The sequence below is a fragment of the Carassius auratus genome, chromosome 40 (assembly GCF_003368295.1).
Source record: "Carassius auratus strain Wakin chromosome 40, ASM336829v1, whole genome shotgun sequence".
In the NCBI taxonomy this organism is placed as follows: Eukaryota; Metazoa; Chordata; class Actinopteri; order Cypriniformes; family Cyprinidae; genus Carassius; species Carassius auratus.
This window is the reverse complement of record NC_039282.1, coordinates 20,062,579-20,082,442: the sequence shown is the minus strand read 5'-3', so window position 1 is coordinate 20,082,442 and position 19,864 is coordinate 20,062,579. Positions and strand designations below refer to the sequence as shown.

The 19,864-nt window shown below is 35.7% G+C and overlaps 1 protein-coding gene across 1 annotated transcript; it reads left to right on the top strand.

The window, feature by feature from the left end:
• Positions 1-2,058: 2,058 nt before the first annotated feature.
• LOC113058957 (cGMP-dependent 3',5'-cyclic phosphodiesterase-like) lies at positions 2,059-19,485 on the top strand. The gene is given in 24 exon segments (XM_026227203.1): positions 2,059-2,137; positions 2,295-2,347; positions 4,238-4,270; positions 4,272-4,313; positions 4,914-4,955; positions 5,542-5,610; positions 5,711-5,841; positions 7,007-7,118; positions 7,834-7,873; positions 9,045-9,108; positions 9,341-9,422; positions 10,585-10,759; positions 11,594-11,706; positions 12,360-12,560; positions 13,436-13,506; positions 14,504-14,626; positions 15,399-15,486; positions 15,584-15,631; positions 15,850-15,924; positions 16,022-16,121; positions 16,828-16,940; positions 17,023-17,061; positions 17,343-17,449; positions 17,536-19,485. Coding segments are annotated over 24 exon segments (2,235 nt in total). The 3' UTR covers positions 17,771-19,485.
• The last annotated feature ends 379 nt before the right edge of the window (positions 19,486-19,864 follow it).

Below are 19,864 nucleotides of genomic sequence, written 5' to 3'. Positions count from 1 at the left end.
TTGTGTTTATATACACCTCTCGTGTCGGATCATTTAACTGTGCTGCAGTGTCCTTGTGTTAATTAAACATCTGATGTGTTTGTGTGAGCCGGAGGAACAGAAGCAGAGAAATGAAAGCCTGTCGTCCTCCATTAGCTGCGTTTTGCCCTTGTAGTGTTCACTAAAGGAGTGTGTTGCCGCTACCAAAACATCACGAACATGACAGAGAGTTAAAAATAAAACAGATCTGAATGGGTAGTGAATCTGAGGCCGTTTAGAAACGGTCAGAGTTATTTGGCTTTATATGAAAACAGATTCCACTTCTGTCTTTACAGATCAGAGGACTGAGATATGAAAGAGCAAATCTATGTTCAGTTTGTGCTATAAGGTGAAGGATAAAGTCAATAAGAGTTTAAAAAAAAGAGTAAAAAAATTTGTTATATTATATATATGGTTATTTGTAAAAATATTAACGTGATAATAATGCATTGATGCAATGCAATTACAATAATAAATAAATAAAATTAAATATTAATGTCAGTTTTTTTTTTAGATGAATCACTGGGTTTGTAAATATTTAAAAAATATATCTTGAAATATTTGTAAAAATATTAATGCGATAATGATGCATTAATGCAATGCAATTACAAAAAATTAATTAATTAATAAAAATTTAGTAAAAAATTTAGTAAAAAGTAATTTTTATATTTTATGTATATATATATATATATATATATATTATATATATATAATATATATATATATATATATATATATGGTTATTTGTAAAAATATTAACATGTTAATAATGCATTAATGCAATGCAATCACAATAAATAAATAAATAAATAAATAAGATTGAATATTAATGTCAGTTTTTTGTGATGAATCATTGGGTTTTGTAAATATAAAAAATATATATCTTGAAATATTTGTAAAAATATTAACAAAAATAATGATGCATTAATGCAAATGCAATTACAAAAATAAATAAAAAAATCGCAGGTAAGTTCTATTTGACCTCACCCCGTGTTTAAGTCAGGGTTGCCAGATCTGTGGTTTCTTTCACTTCTTTTAACGTTATTTGTAGCGCGCCTCCCATTTGTTACTTTTACATAAAATGTACATAAATGTACATAAAATGTACGTAAATGTAATGGGCCGTCTTTGGTCTCAATATTCTATTATTTGTTCCAGAGCAAATAGTTTTGGCTCAGAGCAAAATCTCATCACATTATATTTATATAACATTAATGCTATATATCAGAGCGCTGCCTTTGTACTTTGTACTCAATTGCCTAGCAACTTTTATGATGGGATGTCGTTGTTTATTAAATATAATTATTCAATAAAAATATGTTATATAATTAAATAGTGTTTAATAATCATATTTTTTAATGGGAAACTATGTTTGTTCATGGTGGTGATTTTAGTGACATTATTCCTTAATTATATGCAACAAGGACTGTTTTTTCTGATCGAGGTCAGCTTTAAAGACTTTTATATTGAAAGAGACTGAAATGCTGTAATGAACAAGGATTTAATTTTTACTTTCAAAAAACAGCTTGTAAGACACAGTTAACAAATGCACTGAGCAGCGCGTCATCAGAAATCATGTTTAACAGATGAAAGATAATACGACAAAGATATTGCTTTTCCCCAGTGGACATTAAATCTAATGTTTTATTGTGAATATGAGATTGATCACATATTAGGATCACACTCTCAGTCCATCTTTCTCTATAATACTCTATATAATACAGCGATACAATAGCTTTAAATGAAGCAACTCAACGTTACTTTGTTACTAGTTCTAAAGTAACATTCTCTTAACTAGTAACGGAGGTGTTAAACTGGCAAACTGAGGTTTGAATGATTTGTGTCTTTGTGTGTGTGTGTGTGTGTGTGTGTGTGTGTGTGTTTGTGTTTGTTTGTGTGTGTGTGTGTGTGTGTGTGTGTGTGCGTGCGTGCGTGCATGTGTGTGTGTGTGTGTGTGTGTGTCCCAATAGCTCACTGTGGCCTGTAAGCGAGTCAGAGACATTCAGAGATGCTCCAAACATCCACACGCTCAATCCCACAATGCACACAGCAAATCCCAAACCCCAGCCACAGCCAGAGGACTACAGAGAGCTCGACCGCAAGATCCTACGGCTGTGTGGTGAGATATATTAGTAAATATATTAGTAGAAAGTAATATTAAGTTTTTTATTTTATTTGACGCCATTTTTATTCCCCATTGAAGTCTATTATATAAAGAAAAACCCTGGAATGATGTCAATCAAACGGTTCAGTGTTGCAATGTGTGTGATTGACAGGTGAGCTGTACGATCTGGACGCCGCCTCCCTTCAGCTGAAAGTCATCAATTATGTAAGTATAGACTCATAACACACAGAGAACCCTGGAGTCTTCAGCAGATCTGTTTTCCTCGTTTATTGCAGCGAGAGTCCTGTGTGTTTGTGAACGAGGAAGGTCGGCTGGCTTTTATTTACAGCTGAGATTGTGATAAGCGTGTTATTGAGAACGCTGCAGCTCCTCACGAAGGTCACTGATTACAGTCCCTCCAGACTCTTATTCAATTACAACTATGCAACGAAACAAGCTAGCTCACAAAACAATTAACCTCGCGCACAAGTCAAACAACACGCACACGCAATCTTCTCTTCGGGTGTTCATTAGACTTCGTTTGAGAATGAGATCCGTTCCCAAACCTGCACAGACATCATGTGAAGACAGCACGGTTAAAATATGGACGATTATCTCAGCTAACAAAGAAACATTCTCCCAAACGTCTTCAAAGTTACGAACGAAATGTTCTTACAGTAATGTTAAAGAAACAGTTGTCTCAAAAAATGTTAACACAAAAATCTTTTTATTTCTGAAATGTTTCAATTGGACGTTCATCTAATGTTTGTTTTAAATGTTACTAAATGTTCAGGGAACATTCGAAAGGAACGTTCGCAAAATGTTACAATTAGACGTTTTCTTAATGTTCGTATTGCCAAGAATTTTTTTTAATTTTTAGATTAACGTGGAACGTTAGCAAAATGTTCTTATAACGTATTTTTTTATTTTATTTATTGCCTGTTTTTTTTTTTTATAACTGATGACAAACACTGGAGCCATGTCCCTTTTTGCATTATAGCATTATTTTATTTGTCTGCTTTCGTTGTCATGCATAAATGATTTATTTGATTTGTTCGTATTCATAAACGCACAAGACTCACAATGTTTCAGTTCGACTGACGTTTTTAAAAGTTGCTACTTTTTCAGAACGTTCAAATGTAACGTTTCCATGGTGTTTGCCGAATGTTACAATGGAACGTTCCCTTAACATTCACTCATAACCAAGAAAAAAACATTTAAAAACGTCACATTTAAAAACATCCGGAAGTAACCTTTTCATAACGTAACTGGGAATCTTAGCCAAACATTCTCAGAGCATATTTTTGCTAGCTGTAATGGTGCTTTGCGTGGCATTTAGGGGAAAAGCTATCATCATCTTGGTATAAAAACAACAGAAGTCAATGGAAAATCACTGGAAGGGTTAAATCCAAATGCAGTCAGATCAGCGGATGAGTTTGTCGTGTCGTTTGGAGCAGGACGGCTGATTTATGTTCACTTACGGGTCATAATGTTTATTGCTGCCCGCTGTTACGGAAATTAAAGTGTGTGTGTGTGTTGTACAGGTCAGCGCCTGAAGGATCATTTGTATAATAAGCTTGTCTGTATTTATTCAGATTGTTTCAACTCAATTGTCGAGATGAAAGGACACACACACACACACACACCACACTTGACTCGTAACCCCTTTCTGTGTTATTGCTAAACACAATTTCATCTCCAGCATGCAATAATCCCTGAAATGATATGATTACATTACGCCGTTCAATCTGAATTAAGGGAAAACATTTTACGAGTTGCTGGTTTGAAAAATGAATGTTGTCTGTCGCCCTTTCCAGAAAAATGACTCCAGAAGGTAAAGAGGCTGAAGAGCGTCTCCGTTCAGCTGCATTTGTCTGCGTTTATGTCTGATTGAACATCTTTCTGTCAGATCGGTTCTGTTTGCTGGTGTTCATGTGTCGTTTAGTCTTTCTGTGATCCACAACATCCGGATGATTTAAAACAAGTGGCCATCGTTTTACAATGAATAAAATCATTACAAAATCATGGAAAATGTCATTTGAATAGACAATATGTATTTGTAGTTATTGTGATCTTTGGATGGTGTGTGTGTGTGTGTGTGTGTGTGTGTTTCAGCTGCAGACAGAGACTCGGTCGCAGTGCTGCTGGTTTACTGCTGGTCTCTGAAGACAACCACCAGCTCTTCTGTCAGGTGACACTCAGCAATACAGATTTATACTGTTTCTGAATAAAGTCTCTTCTGTTCACCGAGGCTGTGTTCATTTGATCAAAAATACTGAGAACATTTTAGAATCTAAATCATCTGTTTTCTGTGTGAATCTGTGTTAAAGTGTAATGTATTTCTGTGATGCTCCGCTGTATTTTCAGCATCATTCCTCCAGTCTTCAGTGTCACATGATCTTCAGAAATCATTTGCTGCTCAAGAACATTTCTGATTATTATCAAAGCTAATGCTTAAAGACTTTTATTCATCAGTGATGCATTAAAATGATCAAAAGTGACAGAGAAAATATTTATAATGTTCTAATAAATGCTGTACTTCTGAGCTTTCTGTTCATCTGTGAATCCTGAAAAATATAACGCATCACAGTTTCCACAGAAATATTGAGCAGCACAACTGTGTTCAACATTGATAATAATCAGAAATGTTTCTTGAGCAGTAAATCATCATATTATTCTGATTTCTGAAGATCATGTGACTCTGAAGACTGGAGGAATGATGCTGAAACACACACACACACACACACACACACACACACACATTCTCTGACTGAGTTTTTTTCTTCTGCAGGTTGTTGGAGATAAAGTTCTGGAAGAGGAAATCAGTTTTCCAGTAAGTTTTTCTTTCCTCTTGTTATTTGTGTGTGTTTCTGAAACTCAAACAGTAACTCCAAGCTCACGGCTCTGAATCAAATGAAACATATACCATGGTGTGTGTGTGTGTGTGTGTATGTGAGAGAGAGAGAGAGAGAGAGAGAGAGAGAGAGAGAGTGTGTCTGTGTGTGTGTGTGTGTGTGTGTATGTGAGAGAGAGAGAGAGAGAGTGTGTGTGTGTGTATCTGTGTTTGTATAAGAGTGTGTGTGTGTGTATAATGACATGGGTATGACACAGGTATTACAAGGAGAGTGTGACTTATGAGGACATAACCCATGTCCCCATTTCTCAAAACACTTATAAATCATACAGAATGAGTTTTTTTGAGAAAGTAAAAATGCACAAAGTTTCCTGTGAGGGTTAGGGTTAGGTGTAGGGTTGGTGAAGGGACATAGAATATACAGTTTCTACAGAATAAAAACCATTACACCTATGGGATGAACACACTTTACACAAAACAAACGTGTGTGTGTGTGTGTGTGTGTTTGTGTGTAAAATATAGTTTTTCAGCAGGAAGTAACATCTCTCTCTCTCTCTCTCTACAGCTTATGTTCGGTCGGTTCGGGCAGGTGGTGGAGACAAAGACATCCATTACACTACAGGACGTCAGCCAGGTCAGTTCACACACACACACACACACACACACACACACACGTTGACGCTCCTGTATAACTGATACCGTGTGTGTGTGTGTGTGTGTGTGTGTGTGTGCAGGAGGAGCGCGGGTTACTGAGCAGTTTGTTGGGGTTCGAGCCGAACTCGATGCTCTGTGTTCCTGTCATCAGTCAAGCCACTGGACAGGTGGTGGCGCTAGCGTGTACCTTCAACAAACTGGGCGGACAGAGGTGTGTGACGACATTAAAAAAATTGAAATATTATTCTAATGTAAATCATCTGTTCTCTGTTAAAGTGTAATGTATTTCTGTGATGCTCCGCTGTATTTTCAGCATCATTCCTCCAGTCTTCAGTGTCACATGATCTTCAGAAATCAGAATAATATGAAACATTTCTGATTATTATCAGTGTTGAACACAGTTGTGCTGCTCAATATTTGTGTGGAAACTGTGATGCATTTGATTTTTCAGGATTCACAGATGAACAGAAAGCTCAGAAGAAGAACATTTATCTGAAATCAAAATATTTACTGGTACTTTAAATGAATAATTCAGTGTAAAATAAAAAACATGTTCTGAAAATGTGTTCACTCTCAGTTCATCTGAGATCAGGATGAGTTTGTTTCTTCATCAGGTTTGTAGAAATGTAGCACTGCATCAGTGTATCATCAATGGATGCTCTGCAGTGAATGGGTGCCGTCAGAATGAGAGTCTGATAAAAACATCACAATAATCCACAGCACTCCAGTCCATCAGTGAACATCTGGAGAAGACAAAACCTGAAAACACATCCAGCATTAAGATGATTTTAACTCAAACACATAGAGTCTATAATCCATAATAACACTTCCTCCAGTGAAAAAGTGTTCTGGTCTGAATCAGGAGAGAAATCTGCACAGATCAAGCAGCGTTTAAACAGATCTAAACAACACCAGAACACTTTTTCACTGGAGGAAGTGTTATTATGGATTGTAGAACAAAATATTTAAGCTAAAAACACTTTGTTGCATCTTTGCTCAAACCAGGCTTTTGTGTGATGGTTTCCTCTTCTTCCAGAAACACTTAAATCCTAATGATTCTGTCTCTGGACTGGAGTCGTGTGTAAAGCGACTGCTGGATGAATCTGAAACTCATGGTTTAATGAAGAGCGAGATGAAAGCACAAATCAGATGCGATCGTACTGTTTCCAGACGTCTGCACCGAAGCGTGACGTCTCGCATAGAGATAAAGGAAATGAAACTCTACACGGCCAGATCTGAACTCCTGATATTCGATATTGAGTTTCTCTCTCTTCTGTTTGTTTCATCTCGTTCTTCCATGTTCCACATAAACACAGCTGCGATATTATTCAATAATCATAACTCTTGATTAAAGTGTGTTTCTGGTGTGTTTTCAGGTACATGGAGGCGGATGAGCATGTGATCCAGCACTGTTTCTGTTACACGTCCACGGTTCTCACCAGCACACTGGCCTTCCAGAAAGAGCAGAAACTCAAGTTTGAGTGTCAGGTGAGCGGAAGAGAAGAGATGTTTCTGCTTCTGTGCCTCTAAAGCAGACATCGGATGCCTGTTTTGCACAAGTTGGTATGATTCTTAAGGGTCTTAAGGGTTAAAATCCCTCATTTTTACCCTGTCAAAAACAGCTCTGTTCACAGCGAGCCGTTTCGATGCATGTCTCTTTAAATGCTAATGAATGCATTTAAAGAGACATGCACACATTAAATTGTAAACAGTGTTTAAAAGTTAATTAGATCGTTAAAATAGGGCCCATAGACTTATTTATTTCTGTTTTATTTTTAATACTTTTGCATGGTGTATGGAGTGTAGATGGATGTGGAAAAAGCAATTTAAAGTAGTTTAATTTAAGGCAGCAACATAACAAAACGTGAAAAATAATACCTTTGCAAGGCATTGTGTGTGTGTGTATAATAATTGAATGCTTCGGCTATAGAAAATGCACTTTTGCTGTGCCAGTAAAGCTGTTAAACAGTTAGTTGAATTGAAGTTAATTGAATCGAACTGGAAGAGCAAGAGAGCGAGGGAGGGAAAGTGATGGACTCTATATGGACAGCTCTGGGGGTCTCACAGGTTTTCAGACTGCTGTGAAATCCCACAATGCACCAGGAATAGCACATACTGCCCTGACCCTTCAACACACACACACACACACACACACACACACACACACACGCATATTGACTCTTATCTGTCTTGTTTTCTTCAGGCTCTGCTGCAAGTGGCTAAAAACCTCTTCACACACCTCGGTGAGTCAGGAATAATCTGAATGTCAGGATGAATCAACACTGACTCTTTTTACCATCAGAATTCATGTTCCTGATCTGATTGTCAGTGATTTATCAGTGACCCGGTTATCAAGAAAAACATGTTTCCTTTCATAATCTCTCTTCTATATTTAATAACTGTCTCCACCTCTGAAACCACAATATTTTTTGCTGATCCAGGCCATTTAATACACACATATATATATATATATATATATATATATATATATATATATATATATATATATATATATATATATATATATATATATATATGTGTGTGTGTTTGTGTGTGTGTTAATGCATTGCATTGGATTTAAATTAATTTAATTGATTTCAATTGCATTGCATTGTATTGAATTAAATCAAATTGCTCTTGATTGAAATTAATTGCATTGCTTTGCATTAAATTTAATTAAATTGATTTGATTTAAATTGCATTGCATTGAAATTAGTTGCATGATTTTGCATTGAATTGAATTGCATAGCATTGCAATTAAATTAAATTAATTTAATTGAAAATAATTGCTTTGCATTGCATTAAGTTGAATTGCCTTGCATTGAAATTAATTGAATTAAATTAAATTACATTTGCATTGCATTTAAATTATTGTAATTGACTTTGCTTTGCATTGTATTTAATTAAATTGAACTGCATTGCATTACATTGCTTTTCATTTAAATAAATTGAAATGAATTACATTGCATTTAAATTAATTGAATTGACTTGAATTGCATTGAATCGCATTGCACTGAAATGAAATACATTGAAATGTATTTAATTAGTTGAAAAATATATCTAAAGTATTTATTAATCACAGCTCATTTTGCCAATTGTTTATTTTAAAAGTAATTAATACATCATTAACATCAAGAGTTGTATAATATAGTTGAATAATGTAATGTAAAGTGTTATTATTATTTAATGGACCTGAGCTGACATGAACTAACAATGAACTGTGATGCTTTAGTGATTAGAAATAGTGCATCACATTGTTAGTTAATGCATTTCAAGTGTTACAGTAATACTATAATTCCAGTCACGTTATAGAAATCAAACGATGTTTCATGTCGACTCTAAAGAAGGTTTGCATGCATGCATGTGATGAAGCAGATTCACCGTGTAACATCTTTCTCTCCGTCTCTCGTTCAGATGACGTGTCTGTATTACTGCAGGAGATCATCATCGAGGCCAGAAACCTGAGCAACGCTGAGATGTGAGACACAAACACATGCTTCATTATGGCTTTGATAGTTTTGGGTTTTGTTCCAGACTGTTAGCATGGACAGAGCAGCAGCCGAATAAATATCAATTAACTCCAATCAAATCTAGAAACATTTAATCAAACGCACACACGCTGCATATTTACTAGTCTAACGCAGACAGAGCTGAAACACGGATATTATGGGATGAGTGTTGTTTTAGCGTGTTCTCTGTCTCTCTCTCAGTTGTTCTGTGTTCCTGCTGGATCACTTCAGTCATGAGCTCGTGGCTAAAGTGTTTGATGGAGGAGTCGTGAACGATGACGAGGTTTGTGTCAGATCCAGCGCTTCATACAGTACAGATCCATTCAAAGCTAATAAACAGGAATATTACTTTAATATTCACTGATTTTAAAGGGAATGCAGCTGTGTAGCAGAAGACAACAGTGTCATTATTCAGCTTAGTTTAACTCAGTGCTGATTCTACTTAGTTTAATAAATAAAAAAATAAAAAAATAATTCATAAAAAAACACGAAAAACCTCCTTTTGGGCATATACAAGTGAAAAAAAAAAAAAAAAATATATATATATATATATATATATATATATATATATATATATATATTATTTTATTATTATTATGATTAATTAATATTACATTGATTCATTATTTGAAGTATATTTTGTTTCAGTTATATATATGTATACCTATATATTAAAATACTTTTCATAAAAGTGATATAAAACGTAATAAAATTCATGATTATGAAGCACATTTTGCTCTACAGAAGACAGAAGTGTTATTATTCATATCAGTTTAGTTCAATAAAATAAAATAAAAAACGTCCCCATTATTACTGTGTTAAAGATCTTTGGTCACGAGCAGTGAGTGATTTTTCTCTTGTGTTTTGTTGTTTTATTAACATTAAATGCCATCATGTACTCACTCTCGAGTTGTTTTAATCCTGAATGAATGTCTATCTCCTTATGAACAACAGTTTTCCTACTATCAAAGTCAAACTGTTTCAAAATATGTCTTCTTTTGTGTTCAGCATAAGAAATAAATTAAAACAGGTTTGGGACAACATGTGAGTGTGAAAAAATAATGACAGGTTTCAAAATTTTGGGGGTGAACTGTCTCTTAAATGACTTAGTATTATTAGACTGCTGTCACTTTAAGAGCTACACGCATCGGTTTCTCTCAGCTGCTTACTTTCACTTTAGACTTTAGACAGCTGTGTTTATATGTAAACCTCGTGTGTTTTTGACAGGATTAGCGCAGTCAGACATAAAGATAACTCAGTCCAGTACTCAGCCGCTGTTTGACAGGATTTTCAGTGTGCATGCTCAGAAAAAGCATGTCTGAACAGCATGCAAATTAAATGTTTAACCAGCAAGGATTTAAAGCACATGCAAATAATGTATTTTTGTGATTTGAATGTATTTGAATGAATCAGACTTCCCTACTCTCTCTCTCTGGTCTGAGCAGAAGGAGTTTCGTATCCCGGCGGATCAAGGCATCGCTGGTCACGTGGCCACTACTGGGAAAATCCTCAACATCAAGGATGCGTATTCCCATCCTCTGTTTTACCGCGGTGTGGACGACAGCACGGGCTTCAGGACGCGAAACATCCTCTGCTTCCCCATCAAAGATGAGAACGAAGGTCAGACGCGTCAATCCTGGAGGCGTTCCCGACACAGTCCCTATGGAAAAAAATCAGACACTGAAATAAAGAAAATATTAAAACATTTGTAAATTACATAAAAAAATGTAATTGCTCGTAAAAGATTATTTCGTCCACTCGTTCAGACATCTAAAACATTATCAATTTTAATTAAATTATTTACACAGTTACAATAAACTGAACAGGATGTAGATAAAGATCTAAAATCCCTATGGAAAATTTAAGGGGAAAATATTAGATTTTCATTAATAAATAAAATCTATATAAATGATTAAATGTGTATTTAACATTGCAATTTAGAAACTTATTTGGTGCAGGATTAACAATTCACTCAGTGAAACTCAATTTCTAGTAAATAAATAATTAATAAAGAAATTAAAATTAAAAAAGAAACTACAGGTAACAAACTGAATTATGAAATATTATTTAGTAGTAAGCCTGAAAGTGTTTTATTGTAAAATGTACTTCAATAATTTTATTTACAACCTCAAAAAAAAAAAGAAACAAAGTTACAGTGTAGTGAAAGCTGCTGGAGAATTATGCTGCAAGATTGAGTCCTGAATCACATTTAAAGATAATTACCACAAACAGCCATCAGAAACCCATCAAGATGAACGTCTAAAGAGAAACACACCGCTCCAGGCTTGAGATTTACAGAGAACTAACTGAAAGTGAGGGATCCTTGAGGCTTTGCTTGTAGAGAAGTTGAGCGCATCAGAGACTTCTGATTCGAAGCGATGCTGATGTGCATCAACCACAGACACAAGTACAGAAACCCAGGAGAACATCTGATCTGATCTGTTCTCTCATCAGAGGTGATCGGTGTGGCAGAACTGGTCAATAAAACGAACGGGCCGTGGTTCAATCGTTTCGATGAGGATCTGGCAACGGCGTTCTCCATCTACTGTGGCATCAGCATCGCTCATGTAAGAGCTTCTGCAGCATCCCTCCATCACTCAACACAATATGATATCGACAAAAACGTACAAGCTTTATAGAAATTAGCATTTAATGTGTATTCTATTATATATTATATATAGTATATAGTAGAATTTACATTTTTTAAATGTACATTTTACATAACAATTGCACGTATATATATTACTAAAACAATTTCTTTTATAAAATTTATAGATTTTAAACATTTATTTTTAGATACATATCTTTTAGCTATTTTGTATATATATATATATATATATATGATCAAATATAATGAATATGTATAAGAATTTGTATTTATAAATGTATATTTATATTTCATAATCTATATACTCTTTTCTTTACATATAAATATAAATTTACATATATACATATAAATGTATAGAAATGTATATGTATAAACATATAAATATTTATTTATATTCTATTATATATTTTTTGCAGTTTATGTACTATATAAAAATACGTATTTAAGAATATAAATAAACTTATATAAAACATTTAATAGTATACATATATAAATGTTAATATAAATTAAAATTTAGAAAATAAATTCAAAGAATAAGATTTTATAGGAATTTCTTCATAAATATTAATATAAATATGTGTGTGTTTTTCTCTGTGTGTGTGTGTGTGTCAGTCTCTGCTGTATAAGAAGGTCCATGAGGCTCAGTTCCGCAGTCATCTGGCCAATGAGATGATGATGTACCACATGAAGGTTTCGGAGGAGGAGGTCACTAAACTCCTGCACAGCGGCATCGAGCCGGTCCAGAAAATCCATCCGGACTTCTCCGAGTTCACGTACACGCCTCGCTCTCTGCCCGACGACAGCACGCCTATGGTATGACACGAGCACGAACCAGACGATAAACACTGAAGACAGACACTGATCAAACACACACACACTCTCTCTCTCACACTCTCACTCTCGCACACTCTCTATCTCTCTCTCTCACACTCTCACTCTCGCACACTCTCACACTCTCTCACTCTCGCACACTCTCTCTCTCTCTCTCACACTCTCACTCTCGCACACTCTCACACTCTCTCTCACACTCTCACTCTCGCACACTCTCTCTCTCTCTCTCTCTCTCACACTCTCGCAAACTCTCTCACTCTCTCACTCTCACACTCTCTATCTCTCTCTCTCACACTCTCACTCTCGCACACTCTCACACTCTCTCACTCTCGCACACTCTCTCTCTCTCTCTCACACTCTCACTCTCGCACACTCTCACACTCTCTCTCACACTCTCACACTCTCACACTCTCTCTCACACTCTCACTCTCGCACACTCTCTCTCTCACACTCTCACTCTCGCACGCTCTCTCTCTCACACTCTCACTCTCGCACACTCTCTCTCTCTAACACTCTCACACTCTCTATCTCACTCTCGCACACTCTCTCACTCTCGCACACTCTCTCTCACACTCTCATTCTCTCTCTCTCACACACTCTCTCTCATACTCTCTCACTCTCTCACACACTCTCTCACACTCTTTCTCACTCTTTCACACTCTCATACTCACACAAACTCTTTCTCTCACATTCTCACAAACACACACACTCACACTCTTTCTCTTTCTGTCTCTCTGTCACACTTTCTCTCACTCTGTCACACTCTCATACTCACACTCACACACACTCTTTCTCTCACTCTCTCACACTCTTTCAAACTCTCATACACACTCTCTCTCTCTCTCTCTCTCTCTCAGGGCGTCCTGAGCATGCTTGAAGACATGGGCTTCATCAACACCTATAAGCTCGACCTCCACACATTAGCCAGGTACAGAAACACCACACACCCAAAGGTCAATAATGAACTAATCTTGTACAAATCTAGCTAAAATCATCTATCATGTTTTTAGATTTGAATTTGGTTTAGTTTAAACTATTACTACTATTTTGTACTAGTAATTCTTCATTTATTCCGTTTTGTACTGATAATTCAAACAGTTTATACAATTTATTATTATGATATCATGGCTATTATTAGTTTATACAGTAACATTATTTTGAACGGGTAATTTATACAAGTTACAGTATTCATTCTATTAATTTATTCTGTTTATTCTGAGATTATACTGTAATACTAATTGATAAAATTAAAACCATTTTCTACTGCATTTGACTATTTTGTGCTACGAATTAAAACAATTTGGCTATTTTGTACTAATATATATATTAATAATAAACCATTTATGTAATTTAAATGATTTTTTTGGACTGGTAGTTTATACTATTTGTTCTATTAATTTATGCGAGGAGTTGTACTACTAGTTAATAAAATTTTGCCATTTTTTATTACAAATGTATAACATTTTTGTACTGCTAATTTATACCAAGTTTACTATTTTGAACTAATTAATATAATTTTTTACTATTAATTTATATAATTTTGCACTAGTAATTAACTCAGTTTGGCTATTTTGTGCTACTAATTTATATATTCACCAATATTTTTGATGAAACTCCTATTTTCCTCGAGCTCTTGTGCACTTCTCAGTCATCGCTCTTATTAGTATTAAATTTTCAAACACATTTTTATGATAAAAAACTCAACCTGTCATAAAAACCTGATATTTGTAGCTGACAGCTGATCAGTTTCATCAATCATGAATATTTGATCAGAGTCTGCCTCACCTGAGCTGATGCTGATGCTGATGCTGATGCTGTTGCTAGGCAACAGAGCGACTCATCTATAAGTCATTGCAGAGGGATGATGAGCTTCTGCCTGATGAATCAATAAGACACATTCAGAGCATCTTTTCCTGTTGTTGCAGGTTTTGTCTGATGGTGAAGAAGGGCTACAGAGACCCTCCGTATCATAACTGGATGCACGCTTTCTCCGTCTCACACTTCTGCTACCTGCTCTACAAGAACCTCCAACTGTCCAACTACCTCGAGTAAGCAGAGAACCACTCAGACCAGGAACAAGCTGCTTTCCCAACCAGTGCCACAGGATAAAACACTGCATTGCTGAGCTTTACACAGCTTTACAGTCAGTGTGGGGTTTGAATCATTTGAGTGAATCAGTTGATTCAGACAGCTCATGTAAATGAATCAAATCAACAATTCATCACCTCCCAAATTAAGGCACTCCACCTGAATTATGAATGTAGTAATTTTATTAAAAAATGTAGTAATGATTTAAGATGTGTTCAGCTCACTCCTGTACATTAGGATGCTTCTAGTTTTATTGTTTAGTTTTTTCCACATGACCTTTTTACTAATGGTTTAAAAGTAACGAAGTACAACTAATTAATTCAACTTATAATAATAATAATAATAATAATAATAATAATAATAATTTATATAGTACTTTTCCTACATGGAATGCAACTCAAAGTGCTTCACAAGCATAAAACAAATATTAAGAATATGATATCAATATAAAATAAACTTTTTTTTCTGATTTTTAAAGTTTATATTATTTCTACTAATTGATTCAAATTTATGCCATTTTGTACTAATTAAATTTATATTATTTTGTTCTATTTTTTTTAAATTTATATTATTTTGAACTACTTATTTATTCAAATTTGTGCTATTTTGTACTAATAAAATGTTTATAATTTTGTACTACTAATTTATTAAATTTATATATTTTCTATACAGTTACAATTTAAATTTTGAATTCTTGTTTCCTACTAAATGATGTAATTTCTGTTCTGGCAGAGATATAGAGATCCTGGCGCTCTTCGTGTCCTGCATGTGTCATGATCTGGACCATCGAGGAACCAACAACTCCTTCCAGGTGGCCTCGGTACGTCCCTCATCCGCCGAATGCCTTCGTGAGACGCTTCATGGTTTGTGTGAAATGTTATGAATTAATATGTGTGACATTTATCTGTTTTCACCAGCAATCTGTTCTGGCAGCCCTTTACAGTTCAGAGGGATCTGTGATGGAGGTACACACACACACACACACACACACACACTCATGAGTTTATACTATAACTGTGATGTGTTTGCACCTGTGAATGATGCTCAGATGGAGTGTGTCTGCTGCCCTCTGCTGTTCACCACGCGCACACACACACACACACACACACACACACACACACACACACACACACACACTCAGTGCTGATCTAGTAGTGTCTATGTGTGTGTGTTTGTGTTTCAGAGACATCACTTCGCTCAGGCCATCGCCATCCTCAACACACAAGGCTGCAACATCTTTGAGAAGTTCTCCAGAAAGGTGCATCTCTTCCTCGACGAGCTCGATTTCTCTGATTGAAAAGGATCAAGTCTATGAATCATCCTGACCATGATGCTCTGCTCTCTCTGGTGTTCAGGACTATCAGCGGATGCTGGATCTGATGAGAGAGATCATCCTGGCCACAGATCTGGCTCATCACCTGAGGATCTTCAAGGACCTGCAGAAGATGGCTGATGGTGAGACCATTTCAGTGCTTAATAAACATCACCTGTTCCATTTCTATTAGAAAAAAATGTTTCAGAGAAAGTAAAAAAAAATATTAAATCTACCATAATTTATAAAAATATTATATAAAATAATATATATTAATATAATAAAAATATTAAATAATTCCAAATAAATAAAGTTTTGTTTGTATTTGTTAAAAAGTTAACTAAGTTTTATTTAAATTTTGAGAAATAAAATAGGTTAAAAGATATATATAATATTTTAATTTAAATAAAAAATAAAATAAAATAAAATAATATAATAAAAATGAATTAATTAATTAATTGAGATAAAAATGTAAAATAAAAATAATAATTTGTAAATAAATAATATTAATAAATGTTCAACCACAGGGTTGTTATAGTTAACAAAAACTAAAATCATTAACAAAAAATTTATAGTTTTGCTAAATGAAATAAACATTAAAAAAATCACCAAAAAGTAACCAAAAACAGAAAATAAAATAAAATATTTTTAAATAATGAAAAAGAACTAAACAAAATTCTAAATATTATAAAAAATATAATAGTATCTCAATGATTTTAAAATAACACTGGACTGTCCTGCACAATAAAGTAAAAATGAAATGTAGTGTTTCAGCTGTAGTGAGAATTAAAAATGTCTTGTCTTGAGTTCTTATTAATGTGAGTATTTAATATAAGTGTGTCTGTGCAGCCGGTTATAACCCGAGGAGTCAAAGCCATCGCAGTCTGCTGCTGTGTCTCCTCATGACCTCCTGTGACCTCTCTGACCAGACCAAGGGCTGGAAGACCACCAGGAAGATCGCGGTACAGTCCTGACGCTCACTAACTCACCCGAGACCCCCAGCGCTCAGTCAAACTCTCTGACTCTTCTGTGTGTGTTTTACAGGAGCTGATCTATAAAGAGTTCTTCTCTCAGGGCGATCTGGTGAGTTCAACCTCATTTCTATCTGTGCTCATGTGTCTCTCAGGAAGATGAGATGTTCAGTATAACGCAGTGATGGAGAGCTGAAGAAAGCAAGGCTCCTCAGAAGATGTGAGGTGTTCTGGAGGCTTGTGAAGATCATTCCTCCGCTGAGGAACAGTGGAAGTAAAGCTTCTGGAAACAACTTTGACTGGATACTGTACACGACTGAATCAGACGACTGAAGAGATGCAGGAGATGGAGTTCGATCATTGATGCACCTGACTCTGTTCTTGTGTCTTCAGGAGAAGGCGATGGGAAACAGACCCAGCGAGATGATGGACCGTGAGAAAGCCTACATCCCTGAACTCCAGATCAGCTTCATGGAGCACATTGCCATGCCAATATACAAGTCAGAGAACCACTCACTTCATGCATGTGACGCTGCTTGTGTATCAAGAGCAGCTCGAGAGTTTAACCTAACTGGTTCTTTTCCAGGCTCCTGCAGGAGATTTTCCCGCGTTCGGCCGAGCTTTACGAGCGCGTGGCCGCCAACCGCGAGCAGTGGGCCAAAGTCTCGCACAAGTTCACCATCCGCGGTCTACCGAGCAACAACTCGCTGGACTTCCTGGACGAGGAGTTCGAGCTGCTGCAGTCTCAGGGAGCCTTCGGAGACGACTCGCACCGCATGAACGGATGCCTGGACGACGACTGCGACAAACACGGCCAGTGACGTCGCGAGGGCAAAGGTCACCTGATGGATTCTGTCTTGGTGAAATACCGACGAGGCTTTGAGGAACGCTTCATTGTTGCCTTCTTGCCGTTGCTGTGGAGACGCGTCTTGCTCAGTGGAGAACGATGGATGGTGTCGCGCAGTCGGAGGAGTGTGTAATAATACGCAAACATTACGACTGAAAAGAGTGATGTTCTCAGTGGCCACGTTGTAATAGCTAAACATATTCTATTCTAAATGAAACAACTCGTTGTAGGAAACGTGACAAGTCCAGGCAGTAACAAACACAGGTGTCTAGTGTTACGTGTTTAGAACTTGTAACAAATACAGCTGCCTGGTGTTACATTTGTTTTAAACTTGTGACAGTTCCAGGATCCTGGTGTTACATTTTTATCACTCCTAACAATTCCAGATACCCAGTGTAACGTTTCTAAAGATTGTAGTGATTCCAGCTGCTTGGTGTTATTTTTTTGTTTTTGTACAACTTTTAACAGTGTAACACCAGCTGCTTGAATTGTTACGTTTTAACATCTTTGTAACAATTTCAGAATCATGGTGTTACACTTTTAGAACTTGTAACAAGTCCAGCTGCGTGATGTCACAGTGTTACATTTTTGAAACCACTGACAATTCCAGCAGCCCGGTGTTACATTTTTAACTTTGCAATAATTCCAGCTGTCTGCTGTTGTATTTGTACAACTTGTAACAGTGTAACACCAGTTGCTGGAACTAATACGTTTTTTACACTTTGTAGCAATTTCAGCAGCCTGGTGTTACAATTTTAGGTAACACTTTATTTAAAGGTGTCCTTGTTACACATGTATTTACTATTATAATAACAATTATTTATGCATAATTACATGCAAGCAACCATTATTCTAACCCTAACCGTATAGTAAGTAGGTAATTACTTAATATTACTCAGTACTTAAATGTATAAGTACACTAGAACAAGGACACATTAAAATAAAGTGTAACCCATTTTTACAACTTGTAACACCAGTTGCTGGAATTGTTACATTTTTAACACTTAGAAGCGATTCCAGCAGCCTGGTGTTACTCTTTTAGAACTTGTTACATTTCCAGCATCCCGGTGTTACATTTTTAGAATTGTTTTGTAGTAGTTGTTATTTTGTTACTCATCAGACTAAGCCACTGTTTTCTTTTCAGCGTTTGTAGCGTACAGAAATTGTCAGACGAGACAAATCGTTTTGATAATTTATCTTTTACTTTCAACAGATTTCACCCCTCAGACTTCAGTTGTCCCTGTTTACACAGAAAAACGCAACACAGCAACATTTCTCCATTCCCCGAATCCCAAAACAATCATTGAACATCTCAGTCAAGCGAGCAGCGGCTGGCGGCCAGAGAGCGATTAGAGCGTGTGTGTGTGTGTGTGTGTGTGTGTTTCCGGACGCGCCGTAGAGGAACTTTCTGAATCTGTACATATAGTTGTGTGTTTTAAAGGGCTACGCAGCCCTCACACTTTTCTTTCTCAGGATGGCAGAATGTGTGCGTCTAATGGATCTTGCCTTACAAATGTTTGCGTTGCCTTCCTGAGTGACTTTAAAAAGAGATCTATGTATAAAACCGTTCAGTTCTGAAGCTACATGGATATACAGAGATATCTATCCGGAGTGTGTGTGTGTGTGTGTGTTTGCACAGGTGTGACTCTAAGTGCATTTGCCAAAATCTGCATAGGACAGAAAAAAAAAGTGATGTCAGTTTGCTTTTACTAGCTTCTCTCGCACGGGTCGCTAACATTAACCTGTGTCAGTTTCACAAAAACTTAAAAAAATTAATAATGTTATGATCTAAAATAAGCCTGTTTTAAAGACCATTATCATTGTAACATTAATGAAACGTCCTTAAATTTATTTACAATTTTTTTATTCATTACAGTATATATATATATATTTATATATATAATGTATGTTTAATTTTCATTACATTAATGCATAATGGAACAATTTTAATGGTCCTAAAAAACCTCTTCATGCAATTCCCCCCCCCCCAAAGTTTTTTCATTTATATATAAATATTTTAAAAGACTTTTTGTTAGAATTTATTTTTATTATTATTACTTTTAGTGGG